At 50.8% G+C, this 19,163-nt stretch overlaps 6 protein-coding genes across 6 annotated transcripts; 4 read left to right on the top strand and 2 right to left on the bottom strand.

Moving 5' to 3' along the window:
- The first annotated feature begins 1,284 nt into the window (after window positions 1–1,284).
- B0H65DRAFT_476671 (uncharacterized protein) lies at window positions 1,285–2,596 on the top strand. Its single transcript, XM_062827378.1, has 2 exons — window positions 1,285–2,480; window positions 2,575–2,596. The coding sequence occupies exon 1, from the start codon at window positions 1,609–1,611 to the stop codon at window positions 2,392–2,394; it is 786 nt and encodes a 261-aa protein (XP_062678851.1). The 5' UTR covers window positions 1,285–1,608; the 3' UTR covers window positions 2,395–2,480; window positions 2,575–2,596.
- A 499-nt stretch (window positions 2,597–3,095) lies between these two features.
- Window positions 3,096–5,060, top strand: B0H65DRAFT_302045 (uncharacterized protein). Its single transcript, XM_062823150.1, has 5 exons — window positions 3,096–3,140; window positions 3,205–3,524; window positions 3,594–4,151; window positions 4,257–4,389; window positions 4,458–5,060. Exons 2-5 carry the CDS (start codon window positions 3,485–3,487, stop codon window positions 4,714–4,716), a joined length of 990 nt encoding a protein of 329 aa, XP_062678850.1. The 5' UTR covers window positions 3,096–3,140; window positions 3,205–3,484; the 3' UTR covers window positions 4,717–5,060.
- A 181-nt stretch (window positions 5,061–5,241) lies between these two features.
- Window positions 5,242–6,495, top strand: B0H65DRAFT_301998 (DNA replication complex GINS protein psf-2). The gene is made up of 2 exons (XM_062823149.1): window positions 5,242–5,615; window positions 5,688–6,495. The coding sequence occupies exons 1-2, from the start codon at window positions 5,502–5,504 to the stop codon at window positions 6,393–6,395; spliced, it is 822 nt and encodes a 273-aa protein (XP_062678849.1). The 5' UTR covers window positions 5,242–5,501; the 3' UTR covers window positions 6,396–6,495.
- A 504-nt stretch (window positions 6,496–6,999) lies between these two features.
- On the bottom strand, window positions 7,000–10,640 carry B0H65DRAFT_580932 (uncharacterized protein; the record flags this gene model as incomplete). Its single annotated transcript, XM_062830805.1, has 2 exons — window positions 7,000–9,625; window positions 9,851–10,640. 2 exons carry the CDS (start codon window positions 10,638–10,640, stop codon window positions 7,035–7,037), a joined length of 3,381 nt encoding a protein of 1,126 aa, XP_062678848.1. The 3' UTR covers window positions 7,000–7,034.
- A 1,804-nt stretch (window positions 10,641–12,444) lies between these two features.
- B0H65DRAFT_476658 (heterokaryon incompatibility protein-domain-containing protein) lies at window positions 12,445–14,638 on the bottom strand. Its single transcript, XM_062827377.1, has one exon. It carries the CDS (start codon window positions 14,442–14,444, stop codon window positions 12,618–12,620), a length of 1,827 nt encoding a protein of 608 aa, XP_062678847.1. The 5' UTR covers window positions 14,445–14,638; the 3' UTR covers window positions 12,445–12,617.
- A 654-nt stretch (window positions 14,639–15,292) lies between these two features.
- B0H65DRAFT_580926 (uncharacterized protein) lies at window positions 15,293–17,846 on the top strand (the record flags this gene model as incomplete). Its single annotated transcript, XM_062830804.1, is given in 4 exon segments — window positions 15,293–15,320; window positions 15,596–15,760; window positions 15,779–16,620; window positions 16,786–17,846. 4 exon segments carry the CDS (start codon window positions 15,293–15,295, stop codon window positions 17,536–17,538), a joined length of 1,788 nt encoding a protein of 595 aa, XP_062678846.1. The 3' UTR covers window positions 17,539–17,846.
- Between the last annotated feature and the right edge of the window lie 1,317 nt (window positions 17,847–19,163).

The following is a 19,163-nucleotide window of genomic DNA, read 5'->3' as shown; positions in this document are numbered from 1 at the left end:
ATTAAAATAGCGGCGGGTAAATAGTAGTTTTGTGAAGTATAGTTAGAAATTATATTAGTATACTTTATAATTTTATTAAAGATATTATATAGGGTAATTATACTAAATTATAGATATAAATATAAATATCAGACTTATTAAAAGATTTATAAATCATTACGATATAAAGTAGGAGCGAAGTAATAAATATTATAGCCGGCGAAGCGGCGGTAATGATAAAGTATATAGAATATTAATTAAATAGTGAAAATGGGCGAAAGCGGTTTTTATTCAGTAAATTGCGCTTTTGTTAATATAAAGGTAAATAAAATTTCGTAATACGTTAAAAATCGAATAATTTTAATAAAGATAATAGATTTTTATAAAATGTAATAAATTCTATAATAGTAAAGTATTAGGAAAAATCTAATATATTTATAACGTAGTAAAACATCCCCGCGTCTTAAATTACTAAGGTTTTTCTATACGTATAATATATACAATAGTCCGTACGTATAATCTATATAAGTATAACTATATATATAACGGCTATAATTGATAATAGTATTTACGTTCGGTAAGAAGCGTAATTCTTTTGGAATACGAATAGTATTTTTTTTCTTAAAGAGAAAAAAGGTAATAAGGGGGGAAAAAGGGAAGGAAGGGGGGAGGTAGGCAAGGATTATAGACTTAGTTATTATTTGCGGAACGCATAGCGTGACCGGGCTTATAACCTGTTGAACCATACGGAGGAGGTGATTACGTGAGATGACGAATGTGGTGGTAAATGTTTTAATTAATTTAAGAGAGAGAAAAGAGTAAAGGGAAGAGGAGGATAGAGTCCGATTTATATATAGGGTAAGTATGTGTGGATCGTATCTACTTGTGCCAAGAATGCCAAGAATTGGTGATGGCTTCAACAGTGCGATTAGTGGGATAGACGATAGTGCTTGGGAAACTGTGCCGTATGCGGCTCCTCACTAGGGTTAGGCAGTAGGGAGCTAAAAGGCTGAAGTGGTGGTGGGTTCCAGATGGCTGGGTGTACTATCGATGTTAGAGGGGAAATAAAGGGAAGAATCCGGAATCTTAATTTGATGGTGATGTTAACGATGATGAGACAGTTGGTGAGGAAGTGGTTCAGGAGGGAGTGGGAAGAGAGGTACAGTAGGGTTAGGGTTGTGATAGGGATTAAATCCAGTCGGTAGACGACACTGCGGCGATTCACTCTATCGTATTTCCTCAAGGACATGAGCTCTACCCAATGGAAAGAACTAATTTAGGTCTCGTGAGATCTCTACCTCATTTTTTCACCAATTTCATTCAAATAGCATGGGAGTTGAAGTGGCCTCGGACTTTGGTCGACCAAAGGCCTCTCCACAGGTAGGGAGTAGCGCTTGCCAACCTGTGACTCGGATGTAACAAAATAACAAGTTCGCGCCTGCCCATGCCCGAAATCATTGTGAGATGCTGTCGAGTGCTCTTTCCTTTGGAAAACTCTGCTGTTGCTACTGGGTGTTCCTTCCTTTAGGAAGTATGGAGCTTGGTGCTGGATGTTTTACCCTCCTTGGTGGTTCTCTCTGCTTTTGTTCCTCTTCTCTCCGTAGTTGTTCTCATCCATGAATTGGAGCCATGCCGGTGGTTACAACCAGAGCCCCGGTGGCTGCCATGACGGCAATCAGCAATAACGAGTCAAGCAACGGTGGACGCAACAACGAAGTTGACGATGACCCGGAGGAAAGCTGGTTAAGCTCGGATGGTGACGATGACAGCGACCATAAGAGCGACGATGAGAGCGATGATGAGGACTTTCAGGCGGCGCCACCCGAAAAGATTTTCGAAGCCAGTCTGCTCAACAAAGCATATACGGCATATGCTACACAGGCCGGTAAACGCAACCACCTCCAAATCAGGCAACAGATCCCATCAAAACAATCACTATGGGATGTAATATTCGGCCTCGAGTTACATTTCGCCCCCAACCTTCGAACAATCTTGGAAGCGCCCCACCCCCCTACAATGGACATGCTAAAGTCCTTGCCTGAGTTTGCATATACCGACGATTACGCTTTCACCATTCACCTTCTAATCCTCGAGAAACCGGAGCAAAACGAGGGTATCAATGAGCCGCCCTTGATCTACATTGGCAGCGGGACCAAAAAAGAGAAAGGTGTACACGACAGGTTCCGTAATTACGATCAAGACACACACCTCTCGAGTTTAACGACAATCGCACATAAAAACGGCTATCGAATCGCTCATAAGAAAGTCTTGGTTTCGACTCCCTGTCCGACAGACTACTACATCTTGCTCTCTCTATTTTCATCCAAGAACGTATCTTGTACATTGGAAACGGCGCTACGTCTAATCTATATGATCAAATGGAAGTTTGTTTATCAAGTCTGTCCTCCGGGATAGAATGTTTCGTCTGCTTGAAAAGGGATCCTTAAGATATTCGCAATATAACATCCCGTTCCCATTTCGGAACGACCTGGTTGTGTAAGGTTCGGTACTTACCCCGCCTATTAAACTTACCCAAGTACGTACCTTTGTACCGACCAACATCTGTCGCCTAACACACCAATGATCGACTGCCAGACCGCCCAACCCCAAAGTCAGCCTGAGATCCGCAGCAAGCTTGCCATCCCGCAGTTGTAAACCTCCAAATCATCCAATTGCCAATCTTCAGCCAACCGTCAAGGTCTCGTCGAGGTGGCCGTGAGGGGCTTTGGTTTGTTTAAATCCTACGGTTTCCCTCCTGACTTTTGCTCCTGTTTTCTTCCCTTCTCTCCTCATCTCCTCAACACTTTACCTTGTCCTCTCACTCCCCTCTGTTCTTCCTGCTGTTGACACTGCTTGCAAAGGTCACGCATCCCTCAATACACCCATTTCTTATCTAACCAAACTAGCAAAAGCACCAGAACCACAGAGGGGTTTCGCCTCCGAAACCCCTCGCGGCAGCAAATCGAGCAGGGAATATCTGCAATCCGAGAGAGGCAAGGCGCCAGCCGTAACGAACGGCTCGTATTTATCTCCAGGGTGTAATACAAGCCGTTCGTTACCTGTCTCGGATTGCAAATATTCCCTGCTCGATTTGCTGTTCGCTCCCCAAAAGGCCCATAGGCCATCGAGACAGGCAAATCTTCTTCTTCCCGGACTTGTTTGTACGTACAAACCTCCCATACACCCCATAGTGCAAGGAGATTGACCCAACTTTAGGTTCGGCAGACTCTCTCAATAGGATGTCTGGACGATTTCGATCTGCTCTTTGGAGGGCCTTCGGACTCCAACCGTCTCCGGCGAATGCAATGAGAACGTATGAAGCCTCGGTCACTCACAATGGAGATTGTCGGGCATTCGTGCTCGCAGTCAGAAGCCTTGTGAGTATGGCAGGGGATAGCACACTATCATCAACTTCAAAGAGAGAATTGGCTGTGAGAACGACATGGCTCTCTGAAGAGAGAGGTTCTCGCTTGGTGATGGCACCACGGGACAATGAAGGGAAGAGATGATGGAGGGAAATAAGCCAGCGTTTTTTCTTGGACCAGGTATGCAAATTCCACGAAAGAATCAGGAGAGTCTTCGAGGTGGATTGCTGACTGATTGGATTCGTAAAGATTGCGTGACCTGGGCACGTCGTGAAAAGGTCAACACTGCATCCGTAAAGCTTCGGACTGCAAACAATAAACAGAATAACAGCGTTACAACAAAATCCCAAAATCAACAACACCACTTGTACAACCCCAACGCAAGACTCCGAGTTTCGGATTCTGGCTTGGTGATTGTCACAATGAGTCAACCACCACTATATTACACCTCACCAGAGGTGCCTCTTGAAGAGGCCCCTTGGGCTTGGGATGATGAACAGTGGATTGAAGACAGCTTATGGTCAATCCTCGAGGGACTTGAAACCCCTTCCGTATCCCAAGCCCACACTTTCATGCCTCCCTCCGATACATGTCAACAAACATCAAGCACTACTGAGTCAACATTCTACCCTTATTTTGATCTTCAAGGTTACAATAGTCTTCCAGAAAATCCTTTAACATACGAAAGGCCGGCTCACAGCTTCTCATCTGGTTCCCCGACATACACTCATACTCCTTCTCTGGGGTTTTCGCCCGTGCCATCTCAAGACTCTCCTCACTCTGTTGAGTCTCTAGCAACAACGCCAAGCATGTCTCTCCAACACATCCCACTCGATCACAGAGACGCTTCCACGAATGGAATACAGTTTCAGGATGCCTATGCTCCGGTTGTATTCACTAACGCGGCGTCAGACTTCACAGTTGAGGAGCCCATGGACGGCCTATTACCCAAGGATCCTCAAGCACACACAGAGTCGTCCTATGAACAAGCTCAGAGCCACCCAGCCCCAACAGATCAACCAGGTCACAGTCCCAAGTTGTCAGCGTAAGTAAAACCCAGGTTAGGCTTTATTTCTTTACTCCCAGTCCAGTCACTAACGCCGTCAATCACAGTCGACGTCGACGGAGAAAGGAGAAACCAGTAAAGTGTCCCATTCCTGGGTGCGGCATGGGTCATGCCTACCAGGCAGAACTGGACAGACATATCATAGCTCAGCACAAGGACCAAGCAGAGCAATATGCCCTTTCCGTCAAGCGATTCCCCTGCCCACATTGTCCAAGAGACTTTGCTAGGAAAGACCATCTGACCCGTCACCGTCAGCGGAGGCATGGGCTGGCAAAACAGGAAAAGAGGAGGAGTAAGAAGAAATGACCTCAGTGGTGGTGGGGTACATCATCTGGTTGTTGTTGCTAGCAAAATGTTTCGTTTTTCTTCGTTCTCATGGTTTATCTTTGACTTTCTGGTTAGCGACGGCGTATCTGTTTCATTTTTGGACGATTTTCGAGGTCATGATATGGTTATATAGTATCCGAAGCGTCGGGGTAGAGATAGCATGAATCAAAGTCTTTGTTCAGAAATACTCTCAGCCAGCGATGTGAGAAGAACTTCCTGCTTGAGGAATATGAACGCAGCTCGGGTTTGACCATTGTTTTAGCCACGATCAAATAATCGGAGGAAGCAAAGAACTCAGGATGCTTAGCTCTTCAAGACGGCAATGGATTATCGCCTGGCAAAGGTAAATTTTATCACAAGTAGAAATTTCTATGTTTTTGGGGAAGTGAAGTCTTCATGTTTGACGGAGCAGAAGTACCTGAATATCCATAGTCTCAGAACCCTAGCCCAGATCAACAGGCCCAAAGCAAGGGATCCCGTGAACACCCCTTGCAGCCCTGTGAGATGCACTGTAAGACAGTTAAAGTGGGTAAATGTGCCCCGCGAATTCTGGCCCGGGCGCGTCTGTCACTGCTCTCGACAGAACGTCAGGAACTCGGAGACGCGATTCCATCTTTTGATCTCAACACCATCGCTTGCGCCAGCATATCTCCAACCCCCTCACAACTTGACCGAATCCTCAGTCGAGCCAGCGGACGCTGAAACCGAGCAACAATGAGGTGATACCCTCTCTTGCGACTTTGTTACACAGCCACGGAAACACAATGGCGCTCCCACTGCCCCCAGGGCTGACCCAGAACGAGGTCGCCTTCCTTGCCGAGATGGAAATGGTAACCGTCGTCCCACGTCAGCGCCTGGACAGCATCGACCTGCTTGGTGTAAGTTGTCTTCGCTCAACCTATTCCCCGTTATGGGAACACCGATTGACCGACTGTCCGCACGGGCAACAGGGAAAAACACCACAGCTTCGTCCTCCCCACCGCGCCCAACTGCCCCTCTGGCTCGCCCTCCTCCTCAAGAAACAGCGCCGCGCCAACATCGTTCCCCCAGCATGGATGCATCCCGCCTCCCTCGCCGAAATCATCCACCGCGAAACAAAAGAAGACCCCGAAGCCTTCTCCCCGCCACCACCTCCTCCCTCGCGCGCTCTGTACTCCCAGCCTGGCACCGCTCGCCGGCTAAACCCCAGCTATCTCGATGACTTCACGCAAACGCAACCAGACTCCCAACAAGATCCGAACTCCATCTTATCCCCGCCCTTCCTCCCCTCCAATGTCGCCGAATCCCCCGCCGGATACCTCCCCTACCACTGGCTAGAGGTGGCTGAGGCCTTGCTCACGCACGCCGGCGATGATATGCCCGCCCCGGCTGGCGAGGTACGCTCGTTACTGCGGGATCTGGTGGAGGTGCGCGCGGCCAAGATGCGCAGCAGTACGTCAGCGCTGGAGGGCTTCGGTGATGCCTGGCTGACCCTGCGTGGTGTGGGCGCTATGGAGTTGGCTGAAAATAGAGCCTTTTTGGCGGGCTTGGTGGACGGCGTGCGGAAGATCGGGGCCAGCGCAGAGGCGACGAGGAGGGAGGAGGAGGAGGAGGCTAGGAGGGGTGGGGATTATGGTGGGGATGGGGATGAGGATAGTGATGAGGATATGGGTCTTTGAAGGCTGCATGGTCAAACCGCCGATGATACCATAAAGAGGGGGCAAAGAAGAGAGAGATGATGAACGGTCGCCTGAAAACGGGGGACGAGGAGTAGGGGAGTCGGATTCGCATTCCCTTGAAAACACCAAGGTCGAGTCCGACCACAAAGGCTTATACCCGAGCAACGTGGCCAACAATGAGATACCCAGGGGGACATGGATGAAAATGCAAGACGAGAGTTTATACACAGACGGACTTTGCCTAAGGCGGTTGCGCAATGAGGTGATACAATATTCAATATCAACACGGTTTCCAAAAATGCATAGAACGAACAAAAAGCAAGGTGCGTTTCTCTCCATCCGGCCAGCGGAATCACATTTTGCACCCATGAAGTACGCCAGAAACACCATCTCCCATCTCCCAATGAACCTCAACTCCTTTTAAACCATAATCTTTAACTAATATGCTATCGCAGGACATGTGTCACTGCACCAAGCTATCTATTGTCATTCCGTCTTCTTCCTGCATCACGCCTCTTATCATGACCTCCTCTTTTCCCGTCGCTTCGTATTGGTATCAAAACCCTAGCCCTTTCTGTTGCTATCGAAGCACTCGATGGCGACTACCTAATCACTCTAAAAGAGTCTCCGTGACCAACCTCAGGGATGCTGAGGATCATACCCTTCATCCTCCCTTTCATTTGCCGGATCATACTCCATGGATCCGCGGCGGCTCTGGGCCATCCCAGCGACACTACTCGCCGAGGACCTTGAGCCCTGGCTGCCTGGAACTCGAGGCAGTCCAACTGTTCTGGGATCGTACTCCTCGTTCTCAATCATCGCTGGGTCGTACTGTGTCTGCTCCTCCCAGTTTCCGACCTCAGAACTTTGCAAGTCCACGTCATCTGTTTGCTGGTTGGCGATACCCACAAACTTGACGCCCAAACCCTGTTGTTTATATGAAACTGATGGCTCCGTACGAGGTCGCTTGATGGAACGATCACCCTCCACCTCGTCTTCGTCAGAAGGGCGTGGCCGTTTCGGGGAAGCAGGAGGAGATGGGCGAAGCCTCTTTTCTGGGCTACCGCTGGATTCGTCGGAATCATCATCGTAATCGCTAATCGAAGATATGCTTCGCTTTACAGAAAAAACGGAGGTTTTAGCGAGGGAGCTATCAGTCGATGCCTCACTCACCCATGACGTGGGAGTTAAAATGTCCGGCTCCGCGCTCATCCACGCGGGCACGGCACTGCCAGTGAGGCCCCCAGTGTAACCCTCGTCGTACCTGGGGTTGTACTGGTAATAGGTTCCTGCTCTCTCCTCTTCTTGTCGCTCTCGCTGCTCCTTCTGCTGCTCCTGCCTCTGCAGGTAACTCTCTGTCGAAAACGCGGGACAGTGGATTCCTGAACGACGACGATTCGGCTTCATCCTAGTCGGACTCCTTTCCTCTTCTTCTTCTTCTTCTTCTTCTTCTTCTTCCTCCTCCTCGCTCGAAGACTCCGCATCGCCCGGATCAACCACCTTAACCCCCTTGTCTTTGTGGACCTGCGGGAATCCCTTACCACCAACTTGCACCCTCGCCTCGCGGGTGCCCGGAACTGCGACGCCCGTCCGAGGAACCTTGGGCGGGTTCTTGGTTTGCGGGCTGATGTCCTGGTCACCTTGCCCGATGTAGTCGGGCATGATGTGACTACCGTCATCACCGGAGACGCTGCTGGGTGCAGAGAGACGACCATCGCGCGGGACGAAGGTGAAGTCTTCGCGGAAGACGGTGGTGGAGGGGTGTTCGCTTTGGTGGAAGGGTGCGGCGCTGTTGCGGCGGAGGGAGGGCTTGCGGGTGGTAGGGGATTTCCTGGGGGTTGTAGGGGGTTGTTGTTGACCTAAGTTGGTGTTTGTGGCGGCCGTCGTGATGCCAGCCGACGGAGGAGGCGCATTGGAGCGCGCTGTTCGGGCGGCCATGTCGAGTTCAAGATCGCGGCTGTTGATGCCGGTCTCACTGGAATTGGGGGCAAGATCCAAGGGAGACGGAATCGTCTTTTCCTTGCGGTTTCTCTTGGGCGGCGAAGAAGGACAGGGGGTATCAGGTCGTTGGCGAGGCGGCGGGGAAGAAGGAGGTGTTTCAGTGTCTTGCCGGTGAATGGGCGAGCTTCGACCTTGGGAAGAACCTTCGGAGCTAACGTTCGTACCATTCACAGGCATGGCGATGGGATGAAGCTCGTCGTCACTATCGGACGAACCTCCAGACTTCGATGTTGATGACGAGCCGGTGCAAGAAGACTTGTTCGACTCCTCTTCTTCCTCTGGGTAGTCTACCTCACCCTCTCCCTCGGAAGACCAGTCTGACGGCAATGATGGTGCACGGCTATGGCGGCCAAAGTCGACTGAAGGTCTGGACCAGCGAAGGGCGTTATTCTCGACAGAGTCGTGGCCCTGGAGGCGTTCGGGCAGTATCGCGAGGTCGCCCAGGGGCTGGCGCTGTACCGCGTGGCCCCTCTCGTACCAGGGAAGCGGGTTGTTCCTTTGGTTACGGCGCTGCAGTTCCCGTTCATTTGCTTCCCACTCAGCGTCGTCGAAATCAGGAAGCGAACTTAATGATCTTGGCTCCTGGCCGGCTGGAGCAGGAGCTTGTGCCTGTGCTTGATCATTCAACGGCGGCAACTCCGGCAACTCTTGCTCGTCCTCATCATCTGGCAGGTCCAAACCGACGTTTGCTTCGCCGTGACTACCCTCGCTAATTTCTCCATCGTCGAACAGATCCTCTTCACTATCATTGAAGTACCATTCACCGTCGATGGGCTGATATTCGTTGCCATCCCGCTCCGGGGAGTCGCGTCGCTCCTCATCATTACCACGGCCCTCTCCTTCGGCATCGCTATCATCTGACGACGACGACGACGACGACGACGACGAACTTTCAAACGTTTCTCCTCGGTCATGCGCAGCAGCTGCATCTTCATCCGACGACGACGACGACGAACTGTCAGACGGTTCTTCTCCAAAAGGTGCAGCTGCACCTTCACTCTCGTCATCAGAGCGTTGCTCCTCTCCCCCTTCACTGGGGTGTTGCTCCTCCTCTCCCCCATCATCAGGGTGTTGCCACTCTTCCACATCATTAGGGTGTTGCCACTCTACCTCATTCCACCCATCCTCATTATTATTAGCAACCGGGACTGCTTGAGGCCCCGGCTGCTGGGCGAAGCCGCCAGACCACCCCCCTGCTACAAATCCATCGTCTCCAGCCCAGTTTCCCCCTTCATTTAATACAAGAGGAGAGCCAGGCTGCTGCGGATCAACAAAGCCAGGCATACCTGGTCCTGGTGTTCCATGACCAAGACCAAGAAGACCATCATCGTCTTTTAGATCATCTTCTTGATCCCACACATTTGGATCTAATACAGGCTGGGGAGGAGCTTGTTCAGGTTCAGGTTCAGGTGTCCGGACATCGACGGCGGAGTCATTGGGCGATACGTTGACACCGTGAGGTGGGGGAATGGCTCCAGAGGGGAGATTGACAACGACCGCAGGTTGGGGTGGGGAAGAAAACACGGGTGGTGGTGGGGGAGTCGGGGGGAGGATTGGTGGTGCTGGGGGAGGCGCGTCCTGGATGTCTAATGGATCGAGGTGAGAAGCGGGAGAGTTGGGGGTGAGGCGGACTGGCGGCGTCTGAGGAGGAGGGGGGGATGGTGTTCGGGGGTGGGCTGGCTCTGAGCCTTCTTCGGAGTCTGAGCCTTCTTCAGAGTCTGAGCTGTCACTGGGATCAGCACCTCCATCTGGATTCGAACCTCCGCCTCGCTCTATGTCTTCGTCGGATCCTGATCCCTCGCCCTCCTGGACTACGGCCTGTTCTGGCTCCTGCTCTTGTTCAGGCTCCCGGCCTCCCTCCAGCTCTTGGTTCTCTTCCTCCGGCTCCGGCTCCGGCTCGGGCTGGGGCTCTGGCGCCGGTTGCTCGGGCTGTCCTCCATTCAGCAGAGGTGCCTGGTCATTGTTTTCAAGATCTATAAGGGGGATGTTTCCATTGGCCAGCTGTTGAAGATTCTGAGCGCGATTCCGGTCTCCATTCAACAGGCGTTGCCGCCCATCATGTCCAAGCTCGTAATGGGGGAGGTTTCCATTGGCCAATTCTTGAAGACGCTCTCGCTGAGCGCGAGTCTGACGACGTGGGAGGTTTCGATCGGCCCAAGTTACAGGCCTAGTTTGTGGACCGACGAAGGCGTCCCTTCTTGGACGTCCCCGAGGCCTGGGCTGGGGCGGCTGGTCACCGTCCATAGGTAATGTTGCTTGGACTGGCTCTGGCTCTTTCGAGCGTTGGCTGTCTGTCTGGGAGTGTGATCTGGGTTTCTCTTTGGAGCTAGTAAGCTAGCTAGGGTAAGCTCTGCTGACCTGGAGTGTAAGCTCCCTCTCGCTGGTGTGTGTGTGTGTGTGTGTTGAGTTTCGTTGATTTGCGTTGTGTTTGCTGTTCAAGTCTCACTGGTGTTGTTCACTCAGAGCTTGCTGCGTGGGTATAATCTGGCTGTGTTACTGTTCAAACAATGCTCTTCTCATTTCTTGTCAAGAAATCGGACAATCAATTAATCTGTTCAGGTCCAGGGGCGGGAGCCCTCATGCGATCGCGGCATCTACAGGATTTTATATAATGTCTTTGCGCTCTGCGGGTTACTCTTTGTCATGCCAATCGGCTTGTCGACGGCTTGTCGAGAGCTTGTTGACAATGAGGACAATGGAAACATTGTGTTGTGGTGGAAGCGAGACCAAGCAACGTCTGGGCCGTCGGTATTTTTAGATGGTTTAGCTTTACTCAGGAAAGTCTTCCTCCCTCAAAGACACCTCAACGTTCGACTTCAGAGATAATAGGACGAGGAAGTCTGCGGATTCGAGCTTGATGTTTACGTCTTAGGCTCGAGCGGGCGAGGCGCGATAGGTAAGAGCAAGCCACCTGCTTCATTAACCAGAGACTGGGGACTCTTTTACTGATCTGTCTCCGGCAATCTTCACTCCCGTTCTGTGACTTATGAGAGACTCAGCTCCCCAGGCAGCCTACCTCAGCATACATGCTTTATCACGACTGCAATGGGGAGCTTCATGTCGGTGCAGCTCAATGAAATGACTCAAAGCCTCCTTGAAATAACGGCGGATATCACAATGCATTGTTACTTTGGCAATCGTTGAACAAAGGAGATTTTTCTATTGGGATCGAGGCACAACCCACCTTGTTCACAAGTGCTTATTGTCCCAGACCGATAAATATCCAAGTTCAGAGCGAGGCCAGCCCTGACACTCCCACTTGGAGAACGACTGCGTATTCTTGGGAGCGGGTTCAGGAGTTATATCCGGGCTAAAGAGAAGGAAGATATGAACACTCCCTCAGGGTTTGAGCTAGATGTCTGCCACCACCGGCAGCGCCCGTCACACAGCCGGCTCAAGGTGATGTAGCAAACACATTGAATACTGACCATATAGTTCTATATACGAGTGTTCTGGTCACGAGTCTTGGCCGGTGTTACAACAAAACCCAAAGGGGTAACAAGATATACCCTCTTAGAGTTCGTATGCATAGTTTACCAGTTTTGTGCCGCTTACTGTTGTTTGTTGTATGGAATGCCAGTTGAAGGCTTCAAATGTAGTCAGCCTTGGCAAGGGAGTTCCTTCCGTCGCCCCTGACCAGGGAATTTATTGCCGCTTCTTCTAGTAAGGAAACCCATCATCGCATTGCTGCATCTGCGAAACCAAGCTAACATCTGCGTCTTACTGCTATCCAGTACCCCAACCTGCGTCGATAAGGAGCCGGGTGTTGGTGACCACTTTGATCTCCCCTATTCCGAGAGCGGCGACGGCTGCACCCAGGACCCGGAGAACAAGATTCGCAGTTTCTGGTGCGTCCCGGCCTTTAGCTGGATCTAAGGCGGTCTCAAGAAGACAGAAGTATGGGAGACGGTTGAGTTGTAGTGTGCAGGTGGTTATGGTTATGAAGGATATAAGGAACAGAAATTAGGTAGATGCAGGCGTGGCCAGTTTGGGTAGATCCAGCCCTATGTAAGACCTTTGGTCATGCTGGATTGAAAAGGCTGGTAGATGAATAACGGGAGACTTTGCTATGACTTGGATTCGTTCCAACTTGCACTTTTTATTTACCTCTAGGTACCTCTAGTTGCTCTTAACTAATTCCGTCACATGCCCAGTGGGTCTGAGGTTCCTCGAATTGCTGGTTAGACTGTCTCTTCAAAGGCCGATTATTCACGCTACAGCTTACACAAGTGTTATCTCTCGATGCAAATAGGAGGAGGAGGAGTAACGTGCCCGACCTAGCTCATACGTCTCGTACCTGCTCACAACACAGTCCCCCATAAGAATATAGGAACTGTCAGACAAATCTGCGGTACACTTCCGGACGACAAACGGTGTCCGTAGTCCATATATGAAAAGAATAGTGTCTCCTTCCTTGACATGAGCAGGTCCCACGCCCAGCCTGCCGTTAGTAGTTTCAAAAAACGATCTGTTGCGGAACAGACCAAGAGCCATAGCCGCGAAATGGTCGGCCAGATCATCAGGGATGTACGGCACACCCAGGCTCTCGGACTCATCATGCCCAGCATAGACGTATTCGAGTCTTTCCTGTCTTTCCTTCCACGCTTTGAAAGCTTCGACCATTTGATCCTGTTTAGACACTTGACCTGGTCTGCTGAATGGCCCCTCCGTGGTAATTGCTGATACAAAATCTTCCATCTTTTTACCGGTATAGCTCTGTGATAATGCAAAGATGTCTTGCATAATTGTCCTATCGGTAGTGGAGAATATGGTCTGAGGCATATTCGAGATGCTGTCCATTCGATGGCTCCGTACCTTAAGTGTCTTGGAGGTCTCATCCACCCTGAAGAATGCCTCGTCGATAGTGGCATCAAAAGGTCCTAAGAAAGACAAAGTTTTTGCCCTGTTTCTTATTCTCCAGTCAGGCACCCATGAAGGACAAGTCCACTCGGCACCGTTCGATTGACGCAAGTGGCTGGCCAAAAAAAAGCCGAGGCCTGCGTAACGAAGGATATCCAAACCGCCAGTAGTATGCTTCAGGTAACCTTCAGCAAAACGGTAGTAGAGATCCATCGCCGAGATGCTGTAATCTGGTAGAAACCAGGAATTATTGCCGTTTTTCCAGGCTGAAATGCCGTAGAGAGCATTGAGTCGATCATGGTTATTGCCACAGTCCCACGCCTGGAAGTCGTGTGCAAGAGAGACAAATGACAACAGCTCATTTCTGGTGAGCAGGTCATCTCTTAGCCTCCTTAAGGAAGATATACGTTCGGTTAGGGGCTTTGAGAAAGATCCAACTTTTTTCCGACCTTTCCATTCAGATGATTCCAGCGCTGTGAAGAACTGGCTGTCAGATATTGTTGCAGAGCCACAGCGAAGTTCGAGCTTTCGCGCTAAGACCAGCTCCTGAACGATCCAGAGCCTCTTGAACCATGGTCGGTAAAGGATCGCCACACAGGCAAGCCCGGCACTGTTTCTCTCCTGTTCCAAAGGGTTCACAGAGCGGCCTTCTTGATCCGTCGTCCATTCCAACTTCAATCTGTGACGCAAATCTTGGCCCAGTTCTGTCTTCTCGGGGGATGAGGTGTTGAGAGAGAAACAGCGGAAAAGATCCATGGCCTCGTTACTATCAGTGTCGGCTGGACCCAACCATCCTATAACGAGGTTTGCCTGCCTGAAAATCCTTGACATCATCTGAACCTGAGAAGCCTTTTCGGAGTCATCTGTCTGGTTGATACAGACCTGATCGATCCATAATGACAGCCCCCCAGCGTTTGCTTTGTCCGAAGCAAGTTCTTTAAGCGCGTCAAATAGTGTCTCGGTGATGGGCACCGTGTGCGAGTCGTTGAGAGTGATGGAGTGCGTAAACTCCGGCGGACCCCAAACATACGAGAGAGCAGTGTAATCGGGGCTTCGGTGCAGGTAAGCTCTGGTCAGGCGACCGTGAAGAACACCGGTCGACAGCGAAGGGCCGAGAGGGGCAAGCTCGAGGATGCGGATGCTGTCGGAATTCCCCTCCAGCTGTATTTCCGTGTATATTGAAGCCATCACAACTGACCGGGTCCGGGACCTCGCCAGGGGGTGTTGCGGAGAAAATGTGAAAGGACTATGCAACGAGACGTGAACTGGACGAAGAAACAAGCAGCAATGTCGGGAAGTTGGTGGTTTAATTTGCTTGGTATCTGCCCAACCAAACGGTGCACTCCAGCAATGACTTCAAAGGAATGCCAGGCTGAGGAAAGACTCACCAGCAGGTGAGGGGTCACTGCCATTAAGAGACGATGTGCCGGCCCGTTGGGCATCGACATGTCTCTGCATACTTACAAAACAGTGCGGCTAAGTATGCTCTGCTGGCACAGAACACTATACTAACGCACTATCTTCATTGGCGTCAAAGTACTGGCGAAGTTGTTACCATCCCATCTAAGAGCTGTTCCCCCGGCAACGGTAACTGCCTTCACATCCCCACATGATCACGGAGGTGAGGCAGGTACGACAGGCCTGCCGGGCAGGGTTTATATCCCTAAAACCCCGCAAAGGTTTTGCAGGCGTCCAGCGTCCTCGTCCTCGACAACTCAAATCGCCAAGCCAAATCGTATTTCATCTCAACTCAAATCAACTTGAATCAAATAAACCAAATCAAATACAGATCAAAATACAAATCAGTTCCAAAATGTGGGTTTTTCCTGCCCGAATGTTCCTCCGCCGGTCCGACCGCCAGATGCGCGCACGCGACTGCATCCGCATACGCAGGCGAGTCGTGACTTGAAACGTACAAATTTTTATCTCCCCGGCAATCGGTTTCCTGACCCGAATCAAAACATCACCGCCGACAACAAAGTGTACGAACAACGCCATCATTATGGCTACCGACCTCGAAACCGACGACCGACACGATGGGTCCTCCTCCGAGGGCGAGCCAATGTATATCATTCAGCTCGAGTCGCGCTGTGGGGTCTGCACTGAGACGATCGAGCTAGAGACCCCGGTCATTGTTTGTACAACTCCCTTTTCCTGCGCATCCCTTTGGGTGGCCTTCTCTGACTGGAGTTTAGTAATCGGGTGCCAGAATAGAATGGTATATCTGGGGCGCACTGCTACAATTGCGTTTCCCAAGACCTTTCTTGAATTTCTGGATGTATACCTGGACAAGAAAACAGAAGTAAATCTCTGTTACCTGTGCTCCCTGGGGCACATAGGGCGAGGATGCGCCGAGCACGGCACAGATCCCTACAGACTCTATGTGGCCACTGCGGTACATAAGGACTGCTTCGTGATTGCGAAGCAGTCATGTCCGCTCGCTCCCCGCCTTGCGTGCGAACGGATCTGGGAACTGGCTGTGGCCAGGAGTCTGTGGCTATATGGTTTCTAGCTACCAAAAGCCCTCTCGCTTAGAAGCCTATATCTTATAAGCCTACAAGCTGTCAACCAAGTTGCTTCAATCATCAATATTCCCCAACTTATCAACTTTTCCTCGGAATTGGTCGAACGAATCCGATCGTATTTACCAGGAAATGCTCTGTTCTGGCGGGCTGTCGCCGCTCTGACAGTTGCATCTTCGCTGCCCGACCTTCCAATCTCTGCTGAGCAACGCGTGGAAATACGTCACATATTGCACTGGGAAAGAGGCGAAGAAATAGCGACAATAGGACCCAGAGGTCAACACGATGTTCTCCGACTTACTTTCGACGTGGATGGAATCCGAGAGATTGAGCGGTTTTGCCAGCAACCGCAGTGCGAAGATTGGCAAATGAACAATCGAAGATTCGCCTACGCTCTCTTGGACACAAAGCGCGACGAATTTTCGCGTAGATTTGTCTACTGCAGAAACGGCCTTTTGCGACTCCTCCTCGATGCCGACGATAAATATTACGACCATGATCATGATATGGATATACCCTTCCTACCACGCGTTTGGGACACGCCCACGCCTCCGGACTTGACCATGTCTAATAATTTGTTCCACCACGAGTTATTCGAGGTCTTCTCAACCGGGCATTATGTCAGTCTAGATTCTATCTCTGGCCTTATATTTGTTTATCGCGGCAAAGAGCTCGTGGCAATACACCCTCATCGCGGCGATGACGTTGAGATGGACTGTCCTAAAACCTCAGCTTCCGGCTCTTCCAGGGTGCAGGAAGCCTGCTTCTTCCTGCCTGTTACTAAGGAGGATACCATCCTCGGAATAGGTGTAGGGGATTATCAGAATGCGTTTGTGGTAGTGGTACGTTCCTACACCCCAGGTTCCCTCTTTTGCTGCCTTACCTTCTTCAGCTTCACTCGCCCACGTATTTCCGCACTAGCTCCTGGAGATACTTGTTGTTTTCGCTACTCTCCCAGTTCTTATCGTGCTATCATTCAAATATCTGACATATCCATCCTATTATAGGTCAAGAAACGTCTGTCTGGCGAGACTGTCATCGGCCTGCCTTGCCTCGAACCGCCCGAGGATAACTTCAATTGGGAGGGCCCTGACGAGGATGAAGAAGACTTTTTTGATAAACGTGACTTCATGTGGGGCCAACGTGATCCGGTAGCCCTGGTCTACGGATTTTTGGGTAAGAGAAAGTATTTGGACCTGTTGGGGGGCTATCGGGGTACTCGTCTTGCAAAACCTAAATGGGAAGGTTGGCGAGGGACGATTCCTCATCTGTGGCCCAGCGGCCTGTTCAGCTTGGACGATGAGGAGGATCTCCGCTTCTACACTCGCGCTCCCCTCCGCGGCGTCGTTGCCGCCCAGATGTTTTTCTATCCCTCGCATCCGAAACGCCCCAAACAACGTGTCTGTTCGGGGATCATCTTTCACTACGACAACGGCGGCTCGCGGGTGGTCGGAGAAATTCGACTCGAGGACCGCGCCAAACTTGCGGGCGATATGATCATCAACCCCAAGCTCATTTGCCTGGAGTGCGAGATACTCCCAGGGTTTGACACGCCGAACATCCATTTCGTGACGGAGTCCGAGATCGAGAGTGAAGCACATCCTGACGAAGCGGGCTGGTCCTTCGACGATTGTCCCCAGTTTCCAGGAATCGCGATGACATGCCACCCCATGAGAGGCATAATCAACTGGTGGTTCACTGCACGTCAACGGAACAGCATTGAGATTCATGAATGGGCAGACGAAGTCTCAGAGGATTAATGTTGACTTGAGATACATGATTCTTGTTCATAATCATGGCCGACACTGGGAAAGGGCGGTGGATAGCAAATATATAACCACCAGTCTGATGGACACAGGTAGAGGACGTGTGTTTCATGGTCTGTAAATCGCTACCAACGATACAATTGTAGAAATGGAACGGAGATGGAAGAAGAAAAAGACGAGGGAGGAGGAATACGCAGCCAGCCACCATCGGTAATGGGCGGCGTTTAGCCAAAGGATACAGCATGCGATCTCCCTAGCCAATACTTGCACTATCCTGGACCTCAAGACGTGAGTAATAAGTTGTGAACCTGAGTCATACATGTTGTGCTCGCCTCCCTAGGGGACCTGCCAGGTGAAGCCATTTCTCATGCCTCACGAATTCTCCCCTCAACTCTTCATGCAATACACCCACTGCACCACTAACCGCCCACTAAATCTCCCTGTAAGCCCGCTGTAACGAAAAGTCCACATATATGAGGGGCAAAGTTTACCTCTGCGTGCTTCTCGACGGGAACCACCACAACCACTTGCAAGAAGAATGTTTATAATGGTTTAGCACCTATGAACAATTACCGATGTATCCTGTCATCAGAGGGCCCTCGATTATAACACTCGTTGAGCGCTTCAAATTAAGGAGTGTCCAACGAGCGTTTTGGTATTTGGTCGATTTTTCTCCCGTCCGGCCTTCTGTGGGGCAAATCCAAGGGAGAGAGAGCTCCAGTGCCCATTCAGGTGTTTGAACGTCTGTTGGCATACCTACAACTACAATAACCTCAAAAGGTATAAGAGACAGTCATGGCTACACTCCTTTTTCTCTTCGCGACTCAAAATGGTGTCAAGTTGGTCACATCATCGAGACTGTCAGCATATGCCTCGCTCGACTTGCCACATAGTATTATGACGGTTAGGTTGGATGGGAAAACTGGGCGCTCTATTGGACTTCAGTCGACAGGGGCATGTCCGCCACGACTGCTATCAACAGCATCATAGATTTATTTCTTCGAGAGTTCGAGAGTCAATCAATCGAGCGTTGGAACGAGAGTGGAAGGAACCAAAAGCAAAATGTCTGAAAAAAAAAAAATTCGCTGAGATGGCCACAACCCGGAGTCGAACCGGGACCTGCCTTTCAGTCTTACTGCCTCGCCCTACCATGGCTTAAGCTCCGCCTAATCGTGCTTGTGCTAACCGTTACACCACGGGACCATTGTTTCTCAGCTGGAGGTGTTCAAAACTAGGGAAGGGAAGGGGGGTTATAAACTAAGGGAAGATGTGCGGGTTGTGCAGGTGCGCAGGTTTGCTGCCTGAGGAAGGTACGCTTAGGCCCTGGGGCTTCGAAGGGGCAGGTGGCAGGTGGCAGGTGGCAGGTCGTACCCGACCTTCCTTCGTTTGCCCTTGCGGACCGGCCTTCTTCCCGGCCGTTGCTGAGGGGGGAACCTGAGGTCATCTCGACAGGAGAGTTGAGCGGTTGAAGCTCTGCTTCTATCTCCTGATCACGAACCAAATCCAGGCCATTAACGAAGCTGCAAGAATAGTTGGTGGTGCCCTTGGCTTTGATTTTGATAAGGCATAGGCATCAAATGCTTATATGCTCCAGCTTGGATGATTTGTTCCATATCCGC

This window comes from Neurospora tetraspora (genome assembly GCF_033439725.1).
Source record: "Neurospora tetraspora strain CBS 560.94 chromosome Unknown B0H65scaffold_7, whole genome shotgun sequence".
Classification (NCBI taxonomy): Eukaryota; Fungi; Ascomycota; class Sordariomycetes; order Sordariales; family Sordariaceae; genus Neurospora; species Neurospora tetraspora.
This window is presented reverse-complemented; position numbering and strand designations above follow the sequence as displayed.

What these genes read in the sequence shown, in the direction of transcription:
- B0H65DRAFT_476671 (XM_062827378.1), top strand. Translation starts at nt 1,609, where the DNA reads ATGCCGGTGGTTACAACCAGAGCCCCGGTGGCTGCCATGACGGCAATC.
- B0H65DRAFT_302045 (XM_062823150.1), top strand. Translation starts at nt 3,485, where the DNA reads ATGATGGAGGGAAATAAGCCAGCGTTTTTTCTTGGACCAG. An exon ending in AGCGTTTTTTCTTGGACCAG is followed by an intron (nt 3,525 to 3,593) that starts GTATGCAAATTC and finishes GGATTCGTAAAG; the next exon opens with ATTGCGTGACCTGGGCACGT. An exon ending in CACAGTCCCAAGTTGTCAGC is followed by an intron (nt 4,390 to 4,457) that starts GTAAGTAAAACC and finishes CGTCAATCACAG; the next exon opens with TCGACGTCGACGGAGAAAGG.
- B0H65DRAFT_301998 (XM_062823149.1), top strand. Translation starts at nt 5,502, where the DNA reads ATGGCGCTCCCACTGCCCCCAGGGCTGACCCAGAACGAGGTCGCCTTC. An exon ending in ACAGCATCGACCTGCTTGGT is followed by an intron (nt 5,616 to 5,687) that starts GTAAGTTGTCTT and finishes CACGGGCAACAG; the next exon opens with GGAAAAACACCACAGCTTCG.
- B0H65DRAFT_476658 (XM_062827377.1), bottom strand. Translation starts at nt 14,444, where the DNA reads ATGGCTTCAATATACACGGAAATACAGCTGGAGGGGAATTCCGACAGC.